The following is a 20539-nucleotide window of genomic DNA, read 5'->3' on the forward strand; positions in this document are numbered from 1 at the left end:
GCAGTTGATTTTCATTACTGTGGTCTACAAAAGAGTGTCATTCCTTTCAAGTGGAGTTTCTATTTAAATAGAGTAGTACGGGAGATTTTAATGACTATGTTAATACTGACCTACATTAACTTCACAATGCCTCCATGGATTAAAAAAAATAAAAATTAAGTTAATTGATTTTCTTCCAGTTACTCTGATGGGATAATGTACAAGATCACATGGAAAATTAAACTGTAGACAATAAAGGTATGGGACCCATTATCCAGAATGCTCCTGACCTGGGGTTTTCCGGATAAGGAGTCTTTCCGTAATTCGGATCTCCTACCTAAAGTCTGTTAAAAACATTATTTAAACAACAATTAAACCCAATAGGATTGTTTTGCCTCCAATAAGGATTAATTATATCTTAGTTGGGATCAAGTACAGGTACTGTTTTATTATTACAGAGAAAAGGGAATCATTTAACCATTAAATAAACCCAATAGGGCTGTTCTGCCCCCAATAAGGGGTAATTATATCTTAGTTGGGATCAAGTACAGGTACTGTTTTATTATTACAGAGAAAAGGGAATCATTTAACCATGAAATAAACCCAATAGGGCTGTTCTGCCCCCAATAAGGGGTAATTATATCTTAGTTGGGATCAAGTACAGGTACTGTTTTATTATTACAGAGAAAAGGGAATCATTTAACCATTAAATAAACCCAATAGGACTGTTCTGCCCCCAATAAGGATTAATTATATCTTAGTTGGGATCAAGTACAGGTACTGTTTTATTATTACAGAGAAAAGGGGAATCATTTTTAAATATGTGAATTATTGAATTAAAATGGAGTCTATGGGAGATGGCCGGATAAGGGGTCCGATACTTGTACCATGTACCATGCATATATATACATGTTCCTCCATATATTTAGTTATATAAATCTATGACTGAGGATAGTTTTGTGTCTTTGGTACACAAAACTATCTTTATGGTAACTAAGCTGCATTTTTAAACCTACCTGCGTTTATTTCATGTTTAAAGGAGAAAGAAAGGTAAAAACTAAGTAAGCTTTATCAGAAAGGTCTATGTGAATACAGCCATAAGCACTCACAGAAACACTGCACTGAGTCCTCTATCAAAAGAAACACAGGATTTCTTACCTCCTTTTTTTGTAAACATGTTCTTCAGTATCTGACTTCCTCTCTCAGAAAAATCCTTCATCCCTGGGACCGGAGTCTGCTCAGCTCTCTCCCTTTCCTGCTCCCCCCTCCCATAAGAATTCATAAAACTCACTCCCCCCACCCTTAGGAATGTGTAATCTGAGCTAAAAGCGCTAGAGCTACAGCAGGAACCTATGAATACCAAGCTAAAATGGCAGCTGCTATCTTAAGCAAACAGAGGGAGCTTCTAGGGCTCTTTACTCAGGTATGCTAAAGATTGAAAAATCTCTTGAGAGGATCAGTTCCGATGTCCTACAACCCATGCCAAGTCCAGACACACAGCTCATCATTCTCACAGTCATCATTAAATTGGAGAAGGTCACAGACTCGTGAATGTAAAAATGTATATTAAATCCAAATGCTGCAATATCGGTAGCAACATATTGGTATTAGGAGTGAGAAGCAATGTTTCTTCCTTGGCCAAGATCAAATTAGCTTATTAAGATGTGCTGGGCTTGGTGATAATTACCAAGGACCTTTTTTAATTACAGAAATAAATTATGGAAAATAACTTGTCAAGTATGCATTGCAAGGGAAAATGAAATATAATCTTAATCCTTTCAGAAATGTATTTTAATAACGGTTTAAAGACGGGCTCTGCAAAGTATTACATATGTATTCGTGGCTAACAGGAATTATGGAGGCTTAGGTATGAATCCCTGACTGACTATGGACGCCGGCAATGATAACATCGCTGTAGAAATGTGCATATTGCTTAAAGCAGAGACAGTATTTCAATTAATTATTATAGCGCCAGATTGTATCATCCCAAACAGGGTCATTTGTTGAGATGGAGATAAAGAGCTTTGTAGGAACCCTCCCTTCCCTAAGCTGGTGCTTTTGGTAGGCTTTGAGATAAGGAGCAATGCATTATATAGAGAGTTTATCTGTAAAATGGTAATTTGTCTCACTATTTACTGATATATCTGCCTCTGCCTGTGGCACAGCTCCTCTTCCATCCCCTCTCCTACCCATTGGCACAAACGCAGTACAGTCTGCACCACCATAGCCCCCAGTTACTTACACATCTTTCAATTTAATGCAATACTCCTTCATTTTTTGGGCTTAATGATTTGGGACCTAAGCTTTAGGTGGGTTTAAATTCTATCATCCCATAACTCAGAGGGAAGTTAGACTGCATAGAGCACATTCCCAGATCATAGGGATTTAACCCGGTAACCCTGACCGTTAGGGAAATTGAATAACTGTGATAAAACCGGAACTGCTGTGAATCCATCAGGATTTCTCAGTTTGAATTTTAAGAAAAAAAAAAAAGCAGAAACCTGTCTGTGGGGCTGTTTTATTGCAGCTTTAATGGACAAGGCTCCCTGGTTTCCGCGACTAATTTTTCAGTAAATTTTACCCGCAATCAATTTTGAACGCGGTATCTTCTAGAAACAGCAGACCCCCTCATTGTAATCAGAGAGAGCGCTACAACACACAATTCACTGTAGATTGCAATGGTTTATAAAAAAAAAATACTTTCTGGAATTTCCCATTCTGTAAAAACAAAATGTTTCTTGTTTTTCATAAATAATATACAGAGAGCATGACAGTAGTTCTGTTAGGGAATACAGCAGACGAAGCACAAGTTTGGAGCCAGGTCACAGGGGTCTCTTTTCTCTTTTTAGTTTAGACTCGGGAGAAATGTCTTCCCTACTCAGCCAGTAAGATTGAACTGTATAGTTCTGAAGGCCAGTCATAGACATTCAGTATTGTTTATTCCCTGGGTAATGTACAATGGTGGAAGAGAGGTTGGGGTGGGATATTAGATCAGCAGGGCAGTTCATTGGGGACAATCTATACAAAGGAAAATCCAATTAACAGAGAGTTGTGGTTGTCAAGTTTCACGAGGGAAAGAAATAAAAACTGACAATAATAACTGGTGCAAAGTTTGCACCCATGGCAGTCACCAATCAGATGTTTGCTTCCAAAGCACAAAGTTAATGAAACCAATTGCACTAAAGCCAAACTATATATGTTAAAACACTACTATATTACCTTAATTCAAGAATGTAACATAGTTATATTTAAAATAGTTATTTTCCCTGTATTTTTTGTATTCCTAAATTCATACTGATGAATGGTAGCTTGACGATTCAGCTGAAACAAGCATTGAAGCTCATTTGTTGAATAGCAGTTTCTGATGATCAAAATATAATGTTTTACTGCTTTTTTGCATTTAATAAATAAATAGTACAGATGTAGCAGACTTATCACTGCACAATATGTCACTTCAAAGGAACCATAATGATTTCCTCAATGGGAGTAATGTGGTTGGACATGGAGAGCTAAATATCTACACAAGGATTGACCATCGTTGTACAGTAGATGCCTTAATAAATTAGCAGCCACTACTAAAACTCCTGTGCTCTGTGCATATTCATAGGCATCTAGGAACTCTATGGGGCCCACTTACTGAAGGTTGTGGGTTTTTTTTTCACAATTTGTTTTGTTTCACTATTATTTTGGGCAAAAATATGTTTTTTTTGCTGAAAAAAACTTTATGGAGTGTTAAGAAAATGATTTAAGAATATTGGTCCTTAAGGGAAACTTTAAAACAGAGAATGAAAGGAAGGTATGGGAGTATAAATTAATGAAAACTTTCAACTCTCTGGAGAAGGGACTGAACCTGAGCCTTGGATTTATGGCGAATTATGTAGATTAAGAACTGCCTGCACCAAGCCAGAAATACAAGGAGAAGGGACTGAACCTGGGCCTTGGATTTATGGCGAATTATATAGATTAAGAACTGCTTGCACCAAACCTGAAATACAAGGAGAAGGGACTGAACCTGGGCCTTGGATTTATGGCGAATTATATAGATTAAGAACTGTCTGCACCCAGCCAGACATACAAGGAGAAGGGACTGAACCTGGGCCTTGGATTTATGGCAAATTATATAGATTAAGAACTGCCTGCACCAAGCCAGACATACAAGGAGAAGGGACTGAACCTGGGCCTTGGATTTATGAAGAATTATGTAGATTAAGAACTGCCTACACCAAGCCAGACATACAAGGAGAAGGGACTGAACCTGGGCCTTGGATTTATGAAGAATTATATAGATTAAGAACTGCCTACACCCAGCCAGAAATACTGTAGAGACACTGGACCAATTGATCACATGGAATTCCTTTTACTTCACACTTCAGTAACTTACCTTAATTTATATACAGCCACTTTGATCCACATTATCCTGTACTTTATCTGTTTGTCCCTTGCAGGTCCCCCCCCCCCCCCCCCCCATTTATATGACTTTGTTAACACCTTGCACACAGATGGATATTCTTTTTTTCTGGTTATTTGATCTATGAGCTGAATGTTGTATATATATCAGCGAGCACCACAGCTTCATTGTAATCAGCTTGAAAAAGGAACTAAAATGTTCTGAAAGCGTGCTATGGTATCTTAGTTAGCCAATAAAGGCATCACCTTTATACCACTTTTGTTATTTTTTATTTCAAAAGGGTTCCCTGTAACATCCATGGTTTCAAAAAACTCTAAACCACAAAAATCCAAATGTCGATAAATCTGCCTCTAAATCTTTACTTTGTGAGGTTTGATAATTACAGTTGATTGGCAAGGAGGACCATGGTCATGGCATAGGCAGCTACTATAATTATTTAGAACACTCTGTAGTATATTTAGTGTAAATACCCAGCCTTTTTATACTAAATCTATGGACTATTCTAGGAATATAGACTGACCTAGGTGATTATATAGTGTTGACTGGCATTTGATTGTTGTGTAGATTATTCCAGAAATCAGTGTAGCAGATTATAAGCATCCTTAAAGCACTTGATACGAGGGTCAAGATGTACCCCCATGTTACTGAGTCTGCATTGAGATGGGTTCCTGTGATTACTTGCAGTACTTATCTTTCTTCGATAACCTTGAGCTTCTCCCTTCAAGTGTTTTTCTTCCATTCATTATACTTGAGGGAAATTTTTTACTGAAGGAACATTAAACCAAGCAATTGTGGTACAAGGTATATCAGTAATGCAAAATCTTTGGTTCTATCTGCACATTTATGATTTTGATCTCCTTTCACCTGTTGCACTAGTTAACTGGCAACTGACAGAGATGTTTTTGTTTTCCGCACAGATTTTCCATATGACTTATGACTTGGCTAGTGCCGTGGTGAGAATCTTCAATCTCATTGGCATGATGCTGCTGCTTTGTCACTGGGATGGCTGCCTTCAGTTTTTGGTACCATTACTTCAGGAATTTCCACCAGACTGCTGGGTATCATTAAATAACATGGTGGTAAGTACATGTCTTGTTTTTCTGCTTTAATGGGTAGTTTTGGGGTAGAGCAGAAAGGACATTTGCCCTTGCCACCTTTCACCTTAGCAACGGAGGACCTTTAGAAGGAAAAACATGTCTAACAGTACAACTACTGGTTGGACATGCTTTATTTATTCTAATTTTCTCCCTTATATTGGGTCTTAAGGTCCCCATACACATCAAGATTCACTCGCTTGGCGAGATCGCCAAGCAAGCGCATCTTCACCCGATATCCCCACCTACGGGTGGGCGATATCGGGGAGCATGTAGGCTTATTATATTTGCGCCAATGGGGCAGTCGGTTCAGGGACCGCATCAACGTGCCAATGCGGTCCCCGATCCGATGAGTTTTCTAACCTGGCCGATCGATAACTGGCCAATTTCAGGCCAGATATTGGTCGGGCAGGCCCCTCGTTTCTGCCCCTACATGGGCCGATAAGCTACCAAATCGGTCCAAGGGACTGATATCGGCAGCTACAATCGGCCCGTGTATGGAGACCTTTAGTCTCCCCCTCTCCTACTATTCTAACTTATCTATACCTCTAACTTCTCTATATCATATGGAATCACTATAGAGCTAAAAAAACATAAAAATTATCAAGCTATTATGTTTTACCACATGACATGTTAGTCAGTTAGCTACTGTCATTCATGTACCCAACAAAATACTAGGCTTATATGCTGGTTTATATTCCAAATCTCAGATCTCTCCTAGTTGCAGTTATTGGGTTTCTCCCAATAGTTAGAAAGAGCAGCAAAGAAAAAAAGTACCATAATCATATGTGTGATTCAATCATAAATAAAGTGGGGGAAGCAGTGGAGCAAAACTATGCTACTAGGTAAATTTAACGTTACATCACACTACGTATTTTGGGCCTGCATGCCCCTTGACAAGTGGAGACACAGCAAGTAGCCACACGATTCATTGAGGTCTTGGCATTGTGCAGAGAGACTGGAGAATTGCTAATGCAATGCTGTTATCCATAAAGGGATCCCGTTCTCAGCCTGAAAACTATAGTCCTGTTAGTCTGACATCAGTGGTAGGAAAGCTTTTGGAAGGGGTAATAAGGGATAGGATACTTGAAACCATTGCAAATCACAATACTATAAGTTTGTGCCAGCATGGTTTATTGCGTAACAGATCTTGCCAGACTAATTTAGTCGCCTTTTATAAGAAGGTGAGCAGGAACCTCGACTCTGGGATGGCAGTGGATATCATCTACTTGGACTTGAACATTTTGGGCCAGTGTTGTTAGTGGAGTACCGCAGGGGTCAGTCCTTGGTCCTTTGCTTTTTAACGTGTTTATTAATGACGTGGAGGTGGGCATAGAGAGTACTGTTTCTATGACACTAAATTGTGCAAAACTATAAGTTCCATGCAGGATGCTGCCACTTTGCAGAGCGATTTGACAAAATTGGAAAACTGGGCAGCAAACTGGAAAATGAGGTTCAATGTTGAAAAATGTAAAGTTATGCACTTTGGTAGAAATATTATAAATGCAAGTTATACACTAAATGGTAGTGTGTTGGGGGGATCCTTAATTGAGAAGGATTTCGGTATTATTTTAGATAACAAGTTGTCTAATTCCATTGTCATTCTGTGGCTACTAAAGCAAATAAAGTGCTGTCTTGTATAAAAAGGGCATTGACTCAAGGGATGAAACATAATTTTGCCCATAGCTCGTAAGTTCAACAAGGTCCTTGGAAAGTCCTTTGGAGGAGGTTACTGCCCAAGGGCCTATTAAATTGGAGTCTAACCCACCATAATACTGTGTATATAGTCCAGTTTTCTCAGCATCGCTCTACTCATCTGCTTCCTCTACTTTATTGATGCTGGAATTGCAACTCAGTTTTGCTAAGACAAGAGCAGAAGGGGTTAGCAAAGGGTACCATATTTCTACCATGGTTGTCAGTGTTGACTTATTGTATAATACTATATATGGTTTGGATTAAAATGTTAAAAAGTTGTTCAGTTGTAGATATTTTGTGCCCATTCTGGAATTGCCACATGTTCACACTATGCATATCTTGCTCACCTTAGTATTGTGAGGTTTGAGCTGGCCATGTTAGAAGATAGTTTGATATAGTTATTTGGGGTGAAAAACCAATATTAGTATGAACCTTGATTGGACAGCACTAAGCACAGTTGAACTAAAGACGATGAAGTGAAAGCTCTTTAGGTCATACCAGTTATGTTTAAAGGGGAACTCCACCCAAACACAACTTAAGTTTATCAGCAGGCCGAGAATCTACCCCATGTCATAGGTGGCTATACCAGTTAATATCCACTTGTTTGGCGAGGGAGTATAGCCGACGTTGGAGCAAGGACAGCATCAATGAGCCGACACCTAGCCAATTTTTGTCCAGCGGGGTCCCTATACGAGTAGATAAGCTGAATATAAATCAGGATATCTTCACAGTCTATTAGTGTGTGATGTGAAGTAATAGCTTCTAAACCTCCTTTATGAATTATTATCTGTTATTTAAGCAAGGGATAATCATTTGGAATCCAATACTGTGATGATAACATCTAGTTGAAACATTTTATAGTTTGGCTTAAGAAGAAGGCTGCCTGCTGAGAGTAGATATAGGGACATATCATGTTATTTATCACACAGATGTCCGCTGACGTCACTGGCAAATTTCATTTGGTGACGCTAATTAGTGAATAAGACCAACAAGGCCAAAAACAGATAAAGGTAAAAAAAAAAAATTAAATATGATAAATCACAAATAATATATGTGAACCAATCTCCTCAAAGCTTTTCAAGCAAAGTAAAATGTAACCTTTGAAAGTGTAATTGCTCGGATTGGAAACTAGGTCACTCTGACTTTTACATTTCAACACGGTTTTCCTGTGATAATTTCCTTCCATTACGCTGGTATTGTGCTGCTATGCTATTGGTTTGATACTTTGGTAAAAAAGGAAATGAGAAAAATCTTATATAATTAGAAATAATAGAGGGAAAAAAATTATATGTGTGAGTGGGAGGTGTGTATAAATACAGCACTGCACTCATAGGTATATTCTAATGGACAGACAGTAACTTAATGACAGCATTGGAGAGGTGGGAAAGCCAAAAAAAAGTACAACATTTGGTGTAAAGGTAATGTCATACTTATAAAAATGCAGTGTATGAAAGTACAAATTATATGAATATTCCATATACAAAAGATCTGGGGTGTCTGTTTATATGGAAGATAGATATCACAATGTGCACTACTTGAATCAGTTCATTGAAGTAAATGGCAACAAATAGTGTTGTACTGAGAACTCTGGGCCCCCCTACAAGAAAATCTTTAGAAGAGCCCAGTCTCGCACAGGAACTTACCTTTCCGCCCCCTCACAGCGCAATCTTATGTGCGCAATTTCTACAAACATTAACTTTGGCAAGGAGAGCGTCTATGGAGGAATTAGAACCCGCAGTCTGGGCCCCCCCTGCTTCCTTTATAGCAGGAGTCCCCAACCTTTCTTACCTATAAAAAGACTTGGAGAGCAACACAAGCACCATAAAAGTTCATGGAGGAGCCAAATAAGGGCTAAGATTGGCTATTAGGGGCCTCTATGCACACTATCAGCTTACAGGGGGCTTTATTTGGTAGGAAATCTTGTTTTTATTCAACCAAAACTTGCCCCCAAGTCAGGAATTCAAAAATAACTCCCTGGCTTGGGGGCACTGAGAGCAACATCCAAGGGGTTGGGGAGCAACATGTTGCCCCCGAGCCACTGGTTGGGGATCCATGCTCTATAGATACCCAACTGGCAACAAAGCCACAGACACCAGCAGTTCTCAGTTCGTAAAACTGCTTTTTTATGGTGGTTTCCAAACAAGTTAGCAACACTTGGGCGGTTTCTATGCAGATTCTCAGCTTTTCAGTAGCCAGGCTTTTTGCTTCCAAGAACTCTGTAGGGTTCCTTTACTCTCAGCAGTGTAAATGCAGTTGCAGGAAAGGAGATTTAACATCCACATAAATAATGTTCTTGGAAAGAGCAGTAAAAATATGTAATTTTCTGCCACGGGGGAGTCTGCTAGTCAATACACGTTTTGCACAAGTCACTTTCATTCACATTCAGTGCATAAATATACTAGTATACAATATACACACAGAAGGCTAATCTATAAAGCAATATAACGGTATGATTACTGTTTTAAAGATCCAAAGTCATGACTTGGGCAGGGCCAAATACCTGCCCTCCTTTTGCCCCAAGCTACTGGCCTAGAAATAATCACCACTTACAGCTTGTCCTTCGATTGGAAAATGTATTGGCCACAGCTTTATTACATAACATAAGCAATAAAATACATAAACATAAAAATAAATAACAAGTAAATAATAACAGTATTAACAAGTATATTAACAAATACTAAACAGTAATCCTTCCAGCTCTGAAGTCCCTGGCAATGGGCCAAACTAAGTGCATGACAACCGTACCGGCCACCAGTCTCTCGTGCCTTCCAACATGGTGGGTACGCAGGGTTGCATGCTTCAACCAAGGTATCAATATATATATAATGTAACACCTCCCAGAGACCCATCGCTCTTAGAGAGGAAACATCCATAACCATGTCCCATTGAACAAGTGGGACTTGCTAAACTCGGCACTGCCAACAAAATTTATCTCCATTGCCAGGGACCCGCCGCCCGGCTGTGACAACGGGCCTTCCTCCCTTAGCTTCTTGCTTCACCATATCCCCAAAATACTCACCTTCTTGGGTCAACTTAACCTGTATCCCATTACCCAGGCCACATTTGTGACAACTAACACAAAGGGTAACAATGGGAGGGCGGATACCCTCCTTAACCGCGCCTGCTTCAAATCCCATATGCTCCACCCCCCAAATGCTAGATACTAAGCCCCAACTATTAACCCCTCTCTGGCAGTTTGTCCCGCCCAGTCATGAGCCCTTTTTCCAGCAATTGCTGTATCGGGCTTCCCTTTCTAGGGTCTTGACCTTTTTTTTATTACTGAGGACCAACAAGAAAAGTGGCCGTGATTAAGCTTGGTTATGAGCTTTTCCCTTTATCACTATGCTGCAGTGTTACTGTCCTTTTCCAGAATTTGAACCCTTTGTTTGTTTTAATCGAGTGGGAATAGGATTAGATATCCCACAATGCTCTTCTTTTAAAATCTGCATTTCCTTTGTGTGTTCATGCCACTCCCAGACCCATCATGAACCCCATTCTTGACTGATACACTATTTATTAGTGTACAAGATATATTACGCAACAATTCCGAATCCGAAGAGTTGCAATCATCATGCGAAAAGTCGAAAAGTTGCAGTTTTCCTGATTTTTCCATGACTTTTTCCTGCATGTGAGAGAAAATTGAGCTCTAGTAACTGCCTCCACGTGTTAAGAGTTGTTTGATTGTGTCAGGTAGATCATGCCAATGTATATGGTTCATAAATTATCTTTATAGCCTCTCTGAAGAGCACAAAAAAGAGGGGAGACTGAGAAGAATGATGTAAAAATGGAAACATTTTAAAGGGACATTATCTGCAGCCAGGGCCCAATCAGCAAAGGACTTTGTATGTGGGTTTCCTCCAGGGACTCCATTTTCCTCCTAGACTCCAAAATAATAAAATAATGAAGTCCCTCGTCTATGGATAACCTTTCTGTATTTTGGAGCTTTCTGGATAACGGGTTTACAGATAATAGATCCCATACCTGTATATATACTGTGTATATATATATATATTGAGTGGGAATTCAGTGGGCAGACTTGATAATACATTTTCCAAATAAATACTTAGTAGGGGTGGAGACAGAGCAAAGAAATTATTGTGTCGAGAATCCTTTTGGATTCAAAGGTTGGAAATAGTACAACCAAAAGGTCTAAATTCATACTTGTCCTTTAAATGCTTTTTAAATGTCAGGTGATGGATATGTTGTGTTTTGTACTTAAGGAAGGGTCATTCATAGGACCAGCCTACTATGGGTGGTTCTTAATGTTATGATCTAAATATTTGTTTCAACACTTGTGATTTTGTGTTTTTGTCCTGAGGAAGACACCCCTCTATGGTGTCAAAACGTTGACATAATAAACAAAATGTTTTTACAGTTTTGATACAAAAAATACTTCAATCACAATATTTGGACTGTCAAATAAATACTTGGTAATACATCTTCTGTCTGTTTTATTCACAACAGAGGACTCAGAACTTCCAAAGCCATTGTGTGAGCAACTCCCCCACACCTCCTTCCTATTTCCTGTGTCCTTGGCAGAGAGCTCCAGCCCCTTCCTTTATCCCCAAGGGGTGACTCACAGCACCCTAAAGTTTCCAATTGTCTAGTTTTGAACTAGTTTTGAACTGAACAGGCTTTTACACAGGCTAAGAACTGCCTGTCCGTATTTCAGAAATCTGAAATGTGGACAGGACTTTGCCCTGATTGATTGCAATTTGGGCAATAATGTGTCATAACCCTTCCCCCTGACACTACTGATCCACCCCCTGATGTCACCATGCCACCCATAAACATCACTATTCCACCCCACGACATCATGCAGTACTACCCCCCATTGGAACTGGCCACTGGCTAAAGGTAGCAACAATTTAGCAGCTGCACTGGTTCCCTCAGCCTAATTACTCACAGCTGGGCCTCACTAGATATTCTAGAAGATATGTATCTTCCCACGGTGCTCTCTTTAATTCTCTTGCACTTGCGCCCCCCGGGGGGCAAATGAGCCCTATGGTGGTTTAATATCATGCAATATTCCTTGTTAAGTGAACAGTTAAAATCTGATTATTTGTGCAGAATAAATTACGGAGAGGCATTTGGCATCAACTCACACAATAAACTGATTCAGAAACTGCATTGTTTAGAACTTGACACAAATGAGGTAAAATGGATGTCATTTTTAGCTAAATATGGGAAGCAGAATTAATTGTGTAAACCCAAGGGAAAGGTGTTCAAGCCATTGTATGCCTCACTGCTTGGTCCTGTTCTTTCAAATATACTCATTAGGCTTATCAGTAGTGGTATCTCCAGGATCAATCTTTTTGCAGATAACACAGATATTTAAAGCACAATTGATACTCAGTGATAGGGGGAAGGGACACAGTGGTTCTTGAAGGACATTTAATATACAAGATAAAGGAGGAAAGTAACCTAGTCATAATACCAGTACATAGTATACATTTGTCATCTTATCCAGAAACCTGATATCTAGAAAGCTCTAGATTACAGGAAAGTAATTCAAATTGCATCTTTTTTTTCTCTATAATAATAAAACAGAAGCTTGTACTTGATGGTAACTAAGCTGCATGAATCCATACTGATAACAAAATAATCCTATTAGGTCTTATTTAAGAAAATTAAACAAACGTCTTAGATATAAATGTAAAAATGCTTAGATTGCTCTCCTGAGCACTTTTGCAATTTACATTCAGCTTTTTTAAATTTGATGATATTGTTTTAAAACAATTAATTTAATAATGTCGAAACAAAAGTACCACGTGCTATTCATATTGGCCAACTGGACTCAGTCGGCAGAAAATTAAGTTAGCGGGCAGAAGAAAGTCTTGTTCTGAGCTAGTGAGCAAAGGAAAATGTTGCTGTGCTTAGAACTGATTAGAGAGATGTTAGAAATGTGACCTGTCAGTGCCATTGTTTCAAATTCATTATATTAACTGTGTAAAAAACTAATTTATTTATAAAATTCATGTAAATTGCAAAAGTGCTCAGAAGAGCAAACTAGATCCCCTGTATTGGAAAATACTGTAAAAAAAATAAAATAAAAGTGGAAAAAACCTCAACAAATTTGAATGCAAAAATACGACATCTAAAACCTATTGAGATCATGAGTCAATGCCAGAGGTCAATTTTACAAATGAAACATCTTTCTTGTAGTTTTAGAGGTTTTTGGGTAATTTTGACATTGGCTTTTGTGCGACAATATGAAAAAGTTGTGGTTTTCATGCAACAAAATGAAAAAGTTGCGGTTGTCATGTTTTTCAGTGTCTTTTTTTTTATTTGTGCTTTTTCAACTCGGATCTTTTGATAAATGACGGACATTTTTGGAAATGAGATTAATCATGGTTTAAGAAAACTATAAGAAAATAATAATATAAAATAATAATAATAATAATAATAAAACCATGAAAATCCAAATATTAGTAAATGCCCCCTTAGACTTTTTTTTTTACATTTTTTTTTTAAATTAGAAAAAAAACCTCAATAACTAAAATTTTAATATATCTTTTAATATATTTGCCTCTACATCCAACCTTTTTCCCACCATCCAATGCTATATATTGTTTTGGGAGGAGAGTAGTGATGACTGAATCTGTCCTGTTAAGCTTTGGCGGAAAAAAAAATATTTGACGCGCAACATTTTTGCAGTTTTGCTGACTTTTCTTTTCAAATATTCGCGGAACGGCAAAAACAGCTATAATGCCATGCGGCAAAAAAAATGTCGATTGCGTAATTTTTTTGCCGCGCATGGCAAAAAAATGATGCGTCCGGCACTTGTTTTTGACACGCACAATTTTTTTTTTCCGTGCATGGCAAATTTTTTTTTACACGCCCAACAATTTTTTGTCATGTGGGCGCATTTTTACGCACCAAATTTTACCGACCTTTTCGCGAAATAATCCGCCAATGGGGAAAAGCAGAAATTTGCCGTGAATCAGGGCCGGACTGGGCTGCCGGGACACCGGGAAAAATCCCGGTGGGCCCCGGCAGCCCAGATCCAAACCCCCTGCCCGATCTTTCCTCCCCTGACGCGTTAATTTTACCTGCACTCAGGGGAGGACGCCAGGTGGGGGCCCCTGCGGGGGGGGGGGGTTAGGGGACGCGGCTGACAGGGGCACCTGCAGGACCCCTGGTGGCCCAGGTGGGCCCAGCACCCCCCAGTCCAACCCTGCCGTGAATCAATGCCTGCCAAATTATTTCACCCATCACTAGAGGAGAGTAATAATTTGTATGGAGGTCATTACAAGACCTGCTCATTAGAGTACAGTGATAATGAATTGCAAAGCAGTAATACATATCTCCCCTATAGTTAGTCATTTTATGTTGAATTTGAAGAGCATTCTGCCTTTTCTATGCGTCATTTAATCAAGTTATTTGTTCAGGGAGTCATTTATTTGTCAAAATGAATTCATAATCCAAGGAAATGCATTTTTAAAAAAAATCCTATATGTTTTATCTGCAGCTGGCAGGGAGTCGTGGGGCAGCTAAGGACATTTGTTTTTTTTTATTTGAGCAAATGAGTCACGATCAGTGGAGAGTGAAGGAAAACAAGTTATTTCACAGCCCACCCGTCCCACTAAATATCTGGGAAGCACTGTGAAAAAGCATTGAGTGAAGGCTCATTGTAAATCAGTTCAAGTGCTTTAAAATTATGTTAGTGTTTTAGTATTCCCAAAGTTCCATTAAAAGGCAAAGACTTTATATGATGTTTTTTTAGAATCAGAACAAAGCATTCTCTTTGCGTTCTTACTGTATCTGGATAGAAAAGCCTAAGAGACAAAGGCAGTCAATCTTGTGTTTATAGTCTTCGCATTTTACTGGTTTTCATTTTCCAATTTTGGTTGGAGATTTTGCTGTGCAATTTATTGACTTTACTGTATCTTTTGAGGAATACAATTTATTTATCAGAGCTACAGGCAGCTAGGAAAATGCATTCAAGTAAACGAGGATTAAAGTAGGTGCTTTCAGGTGGCATTTCTGAGTTAATGGAGAACAGAGAATAGAGAGAAGGGGAGATTCTGCTTATTGTTATACAATACAAATTTCTCAATCAAGTTTATGCAACCCTTCTTAAGCTAAAACGAATGGCTAAGGTTGCCATACATACTGTATTAAGATCTCACCAAACAAGCAGATCACACCTAAGGTGAGCATTATTGGGCTAATTTCAATTGTTTGGCCCTAGGGCAAATTATCATGATGGGTATACAGGCTGTCGGACTGAGTCAATGAGCCGATGTGGTCCTCGATATGACATCTAGCCAATTTTCGGCCAGATATTGGTTAGGGAGGCCCATCAGGGGGGCACATACACGGACAGATAAGCCAATCCGCCAATGAATGGCCACCTTAGGAGGCAGGGCAATTTATGTTCACAATGCATATATCCAGGAACAAACCTCATTCACATGGCATGGTCCTGCCCTCCTATACAAAAATTCTAGGACACCCTAATGGGGACCCTGGCAACTGAACTGGGAACACCATGTGTGGTAGACCCAGTGGCCTGCTTGCTAGGGGTGAAATATGATCTAATAACCACTAACGCAGACAGCACTTCTCTGTTCACCCTCATGTTATATGTGCATTTAATGAGACAAGCCCCTCAATCCCTCACCTTTTGGAGACAACTAATAAACAGAGCCCCTTCTCTTATTAAGCTCACTTCCAAAACTAGGTCTGAGCTGATGACAAAATTAAGAAGGTCTGGGGAGGCTGGTGTGATCCAGACTCCCTGAAGCCTAACCATATTCTTGGACTTTTATTTCTTAGGGTAAATGTGCCAAATATTATTCCAGACATCCAACACCCTACTGTACCCATATGTTAAAGTACAACTGTAATACATGCTTCTGTTATATTCATGTACACTGTGAATAACACAGGTCCAAAACTCTTGCAGCTGCTTGTCTTTGAAGTGAGCACTAAGAGAGGGCATTTAATAAGCATTTATTGACCTCTATTGGAGCAGCAGTGCAGACGTTTATTCATTTACATAATAATACTCTGCTGAATACACTACTGCTGAGAATCACCTGCCTTTGACAGCCTCTGGCTAATATTGACGTGATTATATGCTTATAAATGATAAAATATCCTTTACATGCCATCACGTGATTGGCTTTCAGCCTTAGTCACATCGGATTTGCAGCATATAGCAATTTGGATGTGAATGACTGAACCTTATTGTAGGGGGTGATATTGATCTGAGCCATGTCATTGGAATTCAGGTGACTGACTGGAGTAACCGTTATAGAGCAATCGGCAGTGTAGAAGAGGCCTTTGGATCAGGATGGGCAATGACCAGTCCTTCAGATGGTGGTGGACTGCAACATAGCCTTTGAACATAACGTATGCTGTTGCACTAGAGACTAGAGTTGTCTAGAGATTAAGACTAGACATATGTTCTCAAAAATGTGCTTGGTTGGGTCCTGACTGGTTTAAAAAAACCGTGGGCAGTGATAGGCAAGCACAAATAATAGAAGGTTAAAGGTTCAGGGCCGGTGGGGAATGTGATCACTAAGATGAGTGAGTATGTGGCACTTGTTGCCCTGTGACTTGCATTCTTTGGTGCAAAATTCATATTAACCGGAGCTTTTTAATGGTTTTTCCCAATGCACGATCATGCTTAAAGGAGAAAGAAAGTTTAAATCACTGGAGGGGGTGCAAAATGTTAGACATCCCCCCCAGGTGCAGTTTTAAGCAAACAGGAGCACCTGCCCAGATTATCAGGTAAGCAAATCACTGAGGGATTTTGACCCCCCTCCCCCCTAAGTGATTTAAACTTCCCTTCTCATTTAAGCCTTATTTCTGTCTGACCTGCTTGTTTTAATCCGTCATCTTCATATGTTTTTTTTAGGGACCATGGGGGCAAGGTGCATAAATGAGAAGTGGCACATAGACAAGACTTTGACCCCCCCCCATGTTTCCCTTCCTTGCACATCATTCACCCCCTCCTTGCACAGGTCTCACAGGTCTCCTTGTACTTGTAAGCACCAAGCTTAATGGGTCAATGGGCAAAAGATTACAGAGCACAGCTACACTAATGTGTGGATTTGGTAGATAAAACCTTTTGAAACGTGCTGGTTGCCCTGACCTTCAGCCGAGTCCCCAGTGACTGCTGCATAGCCCGACTTTTGCAGAAACGGATTACTAAGGCTTTTTAAAAACCTTTGGCATCAAAATATAGACATCCCCATGCATCCCTAGGTTGTCCTGATATCATTTTGGTATCATCGTGACATGACCCCACTTTGTTACAGCACAATGATGACATTCTCGTGACAGTAAAACCTAAGGATATCACCATGATGCAGAGATGCAGAAGCCATGCACGGGACCCCTGAGCTGCCAGAGCCATGTTGGCAAAAGCACCCGACATGCCTGATACGGGGTTAAACAGCAGTAATACATACAACCTACCTACTCATATACTTAAATATCATGAAAATATGGACTAAGCCATTAAGTATTTCCATTACATTGAACCTAGTTACTCAAAGTGCTTGAGAAAGGCTTAGCATTCTACAAGCATCAATACATTGTAAAATATTTGTTTCGGCCTCTCACAGCTAGTTCTACCCAGTCACTTTGCAGACTACTCCAAACATGGTAGCCTTCTGGTTTCCATGGAGATTGGGAATTTAAGTGCAGACCTGATCAATGGGCCTCCTTGGTGCACACAGAGCCTAAATGTTTGTCTACAGCCCCGTCTCATAAGGTAAAAAAGCATTCACATCTATCCAGTCTAGACAACAAGGATAAAAAAGAGTTTTCCGCAGACTTTTCTCTGCAGTGGAACATTGTTAATAGAGAAGTGATGCTCTGGAAGCTTTATCATGGCACAAAAGCGATTTGATTTGAGGATCTACGACAATGCAGTTACAATGGATAAAACTGGAAGTAATTATGCTGTCATGTTGGTGCCTTAATTCAAATACAGCTAATCATCCTAAATGACTTGATTTTTTTCATTCAAGTAAAATCAGCCTCACCGCTTTGAATGACACCTGCATGCAGGATATTGTGATGGGGAATGGCATTTGGTTGCTAACGGAGCACCATCCATAGCATTAAGGGCCCGCAAGCATTTGCATAGGCGGTTGCTATGATTTCTGGTACAGAGCATTGCATTACGAGGCCACATTCTGGGGTATAGTTTAGTCATTAATTTGGGATTTCCAAACTGTTGCAACAGTTGCATGAAGTAGCCATGATGTAATTTGTAGTTTAATTTGCCTGAATTTTATTGTTGTTGTTTATTTAGTATGAATCATGAGCAATTTTGATTCAGATCACATTCGGTTTTGCCGTTTTGAAATTGCAAATTTGAACTGAATTAATCCAGCCTGTCAGAGAGAAATTCATTTAAATCGCAGCTCCCAAATCACAGTGATTAATATGGAAGCAAGCTTCGTATTAATCAGTTAATATATCACTCACCGTAACACCGGCTTGGGGGCTTTAGCTTCTGAAAGAAGTGATTTATGGAAATATGTGATCTTTCTGTTACAGTGAGAATCATGCCATTCATGATATACTGTATGAAAGACACTCTTTGGGGGATCCTTCAGTTCATCCTTCAGTTATGATCCATTCCCTGGTATATTGCAGGGATCCCCAACTATTTTTACTCATGAGCCAAGCTCAAATATAAAAAGTGTTGGGGAGCCACCAAAGCATGAAAAAAGTTCATTGGAGATGCCAAGTAAGGACTGTGATTGGCTATTTGGTAGCCCCATATGGACTGCTAGCCTGCAGGAGGCTCTGCTTGGAGTAAAACTGTCTCTGTGCTTCCAAAACTTGTCTCCAAGCCAGAGATTTAAAAATGGGCAACATCAAAGGGCACAGTGAGCAACAAGTTGCTTACAAGCCACTGGTTGGGGATCACTGGTATACAGTTTGGAAAACAATTTTAGGTGTGTATTTCTACTACCGTGTAATCTGTGTTACATAGTATGCAACACTCTAGAGCAGTGATCCCCAACCAGTGGCTCAGGGGCAACATGTTGCTCCCCAACCCCTTGGATGTTGCTCTCAGTGCCCCCAAACCAGGGAGTTATTTTTGAATTCCTGACTTGGGGGCAAGTTTTGGTTGAATAAAAACAAGACTTACTACCAAATAAAGCCCCCTGTAAGCTGATAGGGTGCATAGAGGCCCCTAATAGCCAATCACAGCCCTTATTTGGCACCTCCATGAACGTTTATGATGCTTGTGTTGCTCTCCAAGTCTTTTTACATGTGACTGTGGCTCATGAGTAAGAAAAGTTGGGGATCCCTGCTCTGGTGGATCTTTCTATTTATAGCCCAGATTACATTAAACACAAGACTTAGGTGCATTGTATCACCATCTTATTACTGTCCATCCATGATATCTATGGAACTTTTAGAGGTATTGTTCTATTACAACCCAATGCATGATTAATGCAATAAGCTGTTAGGTGCATTTTTCTAACAGTCCCACCTACAATAGCTGTGTATGGAAGGCATGCTTAGTAATAGGTGCCCCTTATTATTACAGTTCAGTCCATGATATTTGGAAGACACTGATGCCGGCGATTTTTACTGCCCCAAGGACAGACCAATAGCAAATAAATATCACTGCCTTTTTGTAACTGCACAGCTATAATTAATCACCGAGACTCAAAAATTAATGTGTTTGTATTTTATTACGATGTTCTTCTGTACTTTGCCATGTACATTTTACAGGGCAGTTATTCTGGGTATCTATGATGTGTTCCATAAAGTATTTTGGCATGGCTCGTAAAATGCCTCTCAGCCTTAATGAAATAACATTAACTTGTTGTGTACCAGTTTCCTTTTGAGCAACATCAGAACTGAATCCAATTAGAATCCCGCTGCAGATTTGCTGTCAGAAAATATTTCTTCCATTTGTTAGTGGCATGAATGTTTCTATCTTTTATCTTTTTCCATATATCTAATTTTAGGTCTGTTCTTAGGCCTTATATAGATATCAGAAAACCCAATGTTTGTGTGTCTGAAATGATGATACACAGGGTCAGACTGGGGGTGCAGGGCCCACCAGGGCTACCTTCCCCGAGCGCAAATAAGTGAAACGCATCAGGGGAGGACACCTGCGGCCGGGGAAGTGGCAATAGGCATCAGGTCTGGGCTGCTGGGGCCCACCGTGTTTCTTCCCAGTGTCCCGGCGGCCCAGTCCGACCCTGATGATACAGCAAAATCAAATAGGGACCCTGTTTTTGTGAAGTTTTTAGCACGGGCAGTCCTGTTTCTCAGGCAGCAATCACACCCCAGATATCCCAGTCCCAAGGGGCTCAAGTCATTTTAAGAACTGAAGTTCTACATTTTAAAAGAGGTTTCAGATCCACCATGG

The 20539-nt window shown here is 39.8% G+C and overlaps 1 protein-coding gene across 1 annotated transcript in view; it reads left to right on the forward strand.

Moving 5' to 3' along the window:
- The window catches only part of hcn1 (hyperpolarization activated cyclic nucleotide gated potassium channel 1), a 227630-nt gene that overhangs the window by 121396 nt on the left and 85695 nt on the right, over positions 1–20539 (forward strand). The window contains exon 3 of the mRNA XM_031894296.1: positions 5305–5466. Coding sequence (XP_031750156.1) covers positions 5305–5466 — 162 coding nt within the window. The remainder of the gene's footprint in view (positions 1–5304; positions 5467–20539) is intronic.

The sequence above is a fragment of the Xenopus tropicalis genome, chromosome 1 (assembly GCF_000004195.4).
Source record: "Xenopus tropicalis strain Nigerian chromosome 1, UCB_Xtro_10.0, whole genome shotgun sequence".
Lineage (NCBI taxonomy): Eukaryota > Metazoa > Chordata > Amphibia > Anura > Pipidae > Xenopus > Xenopus tropicalis.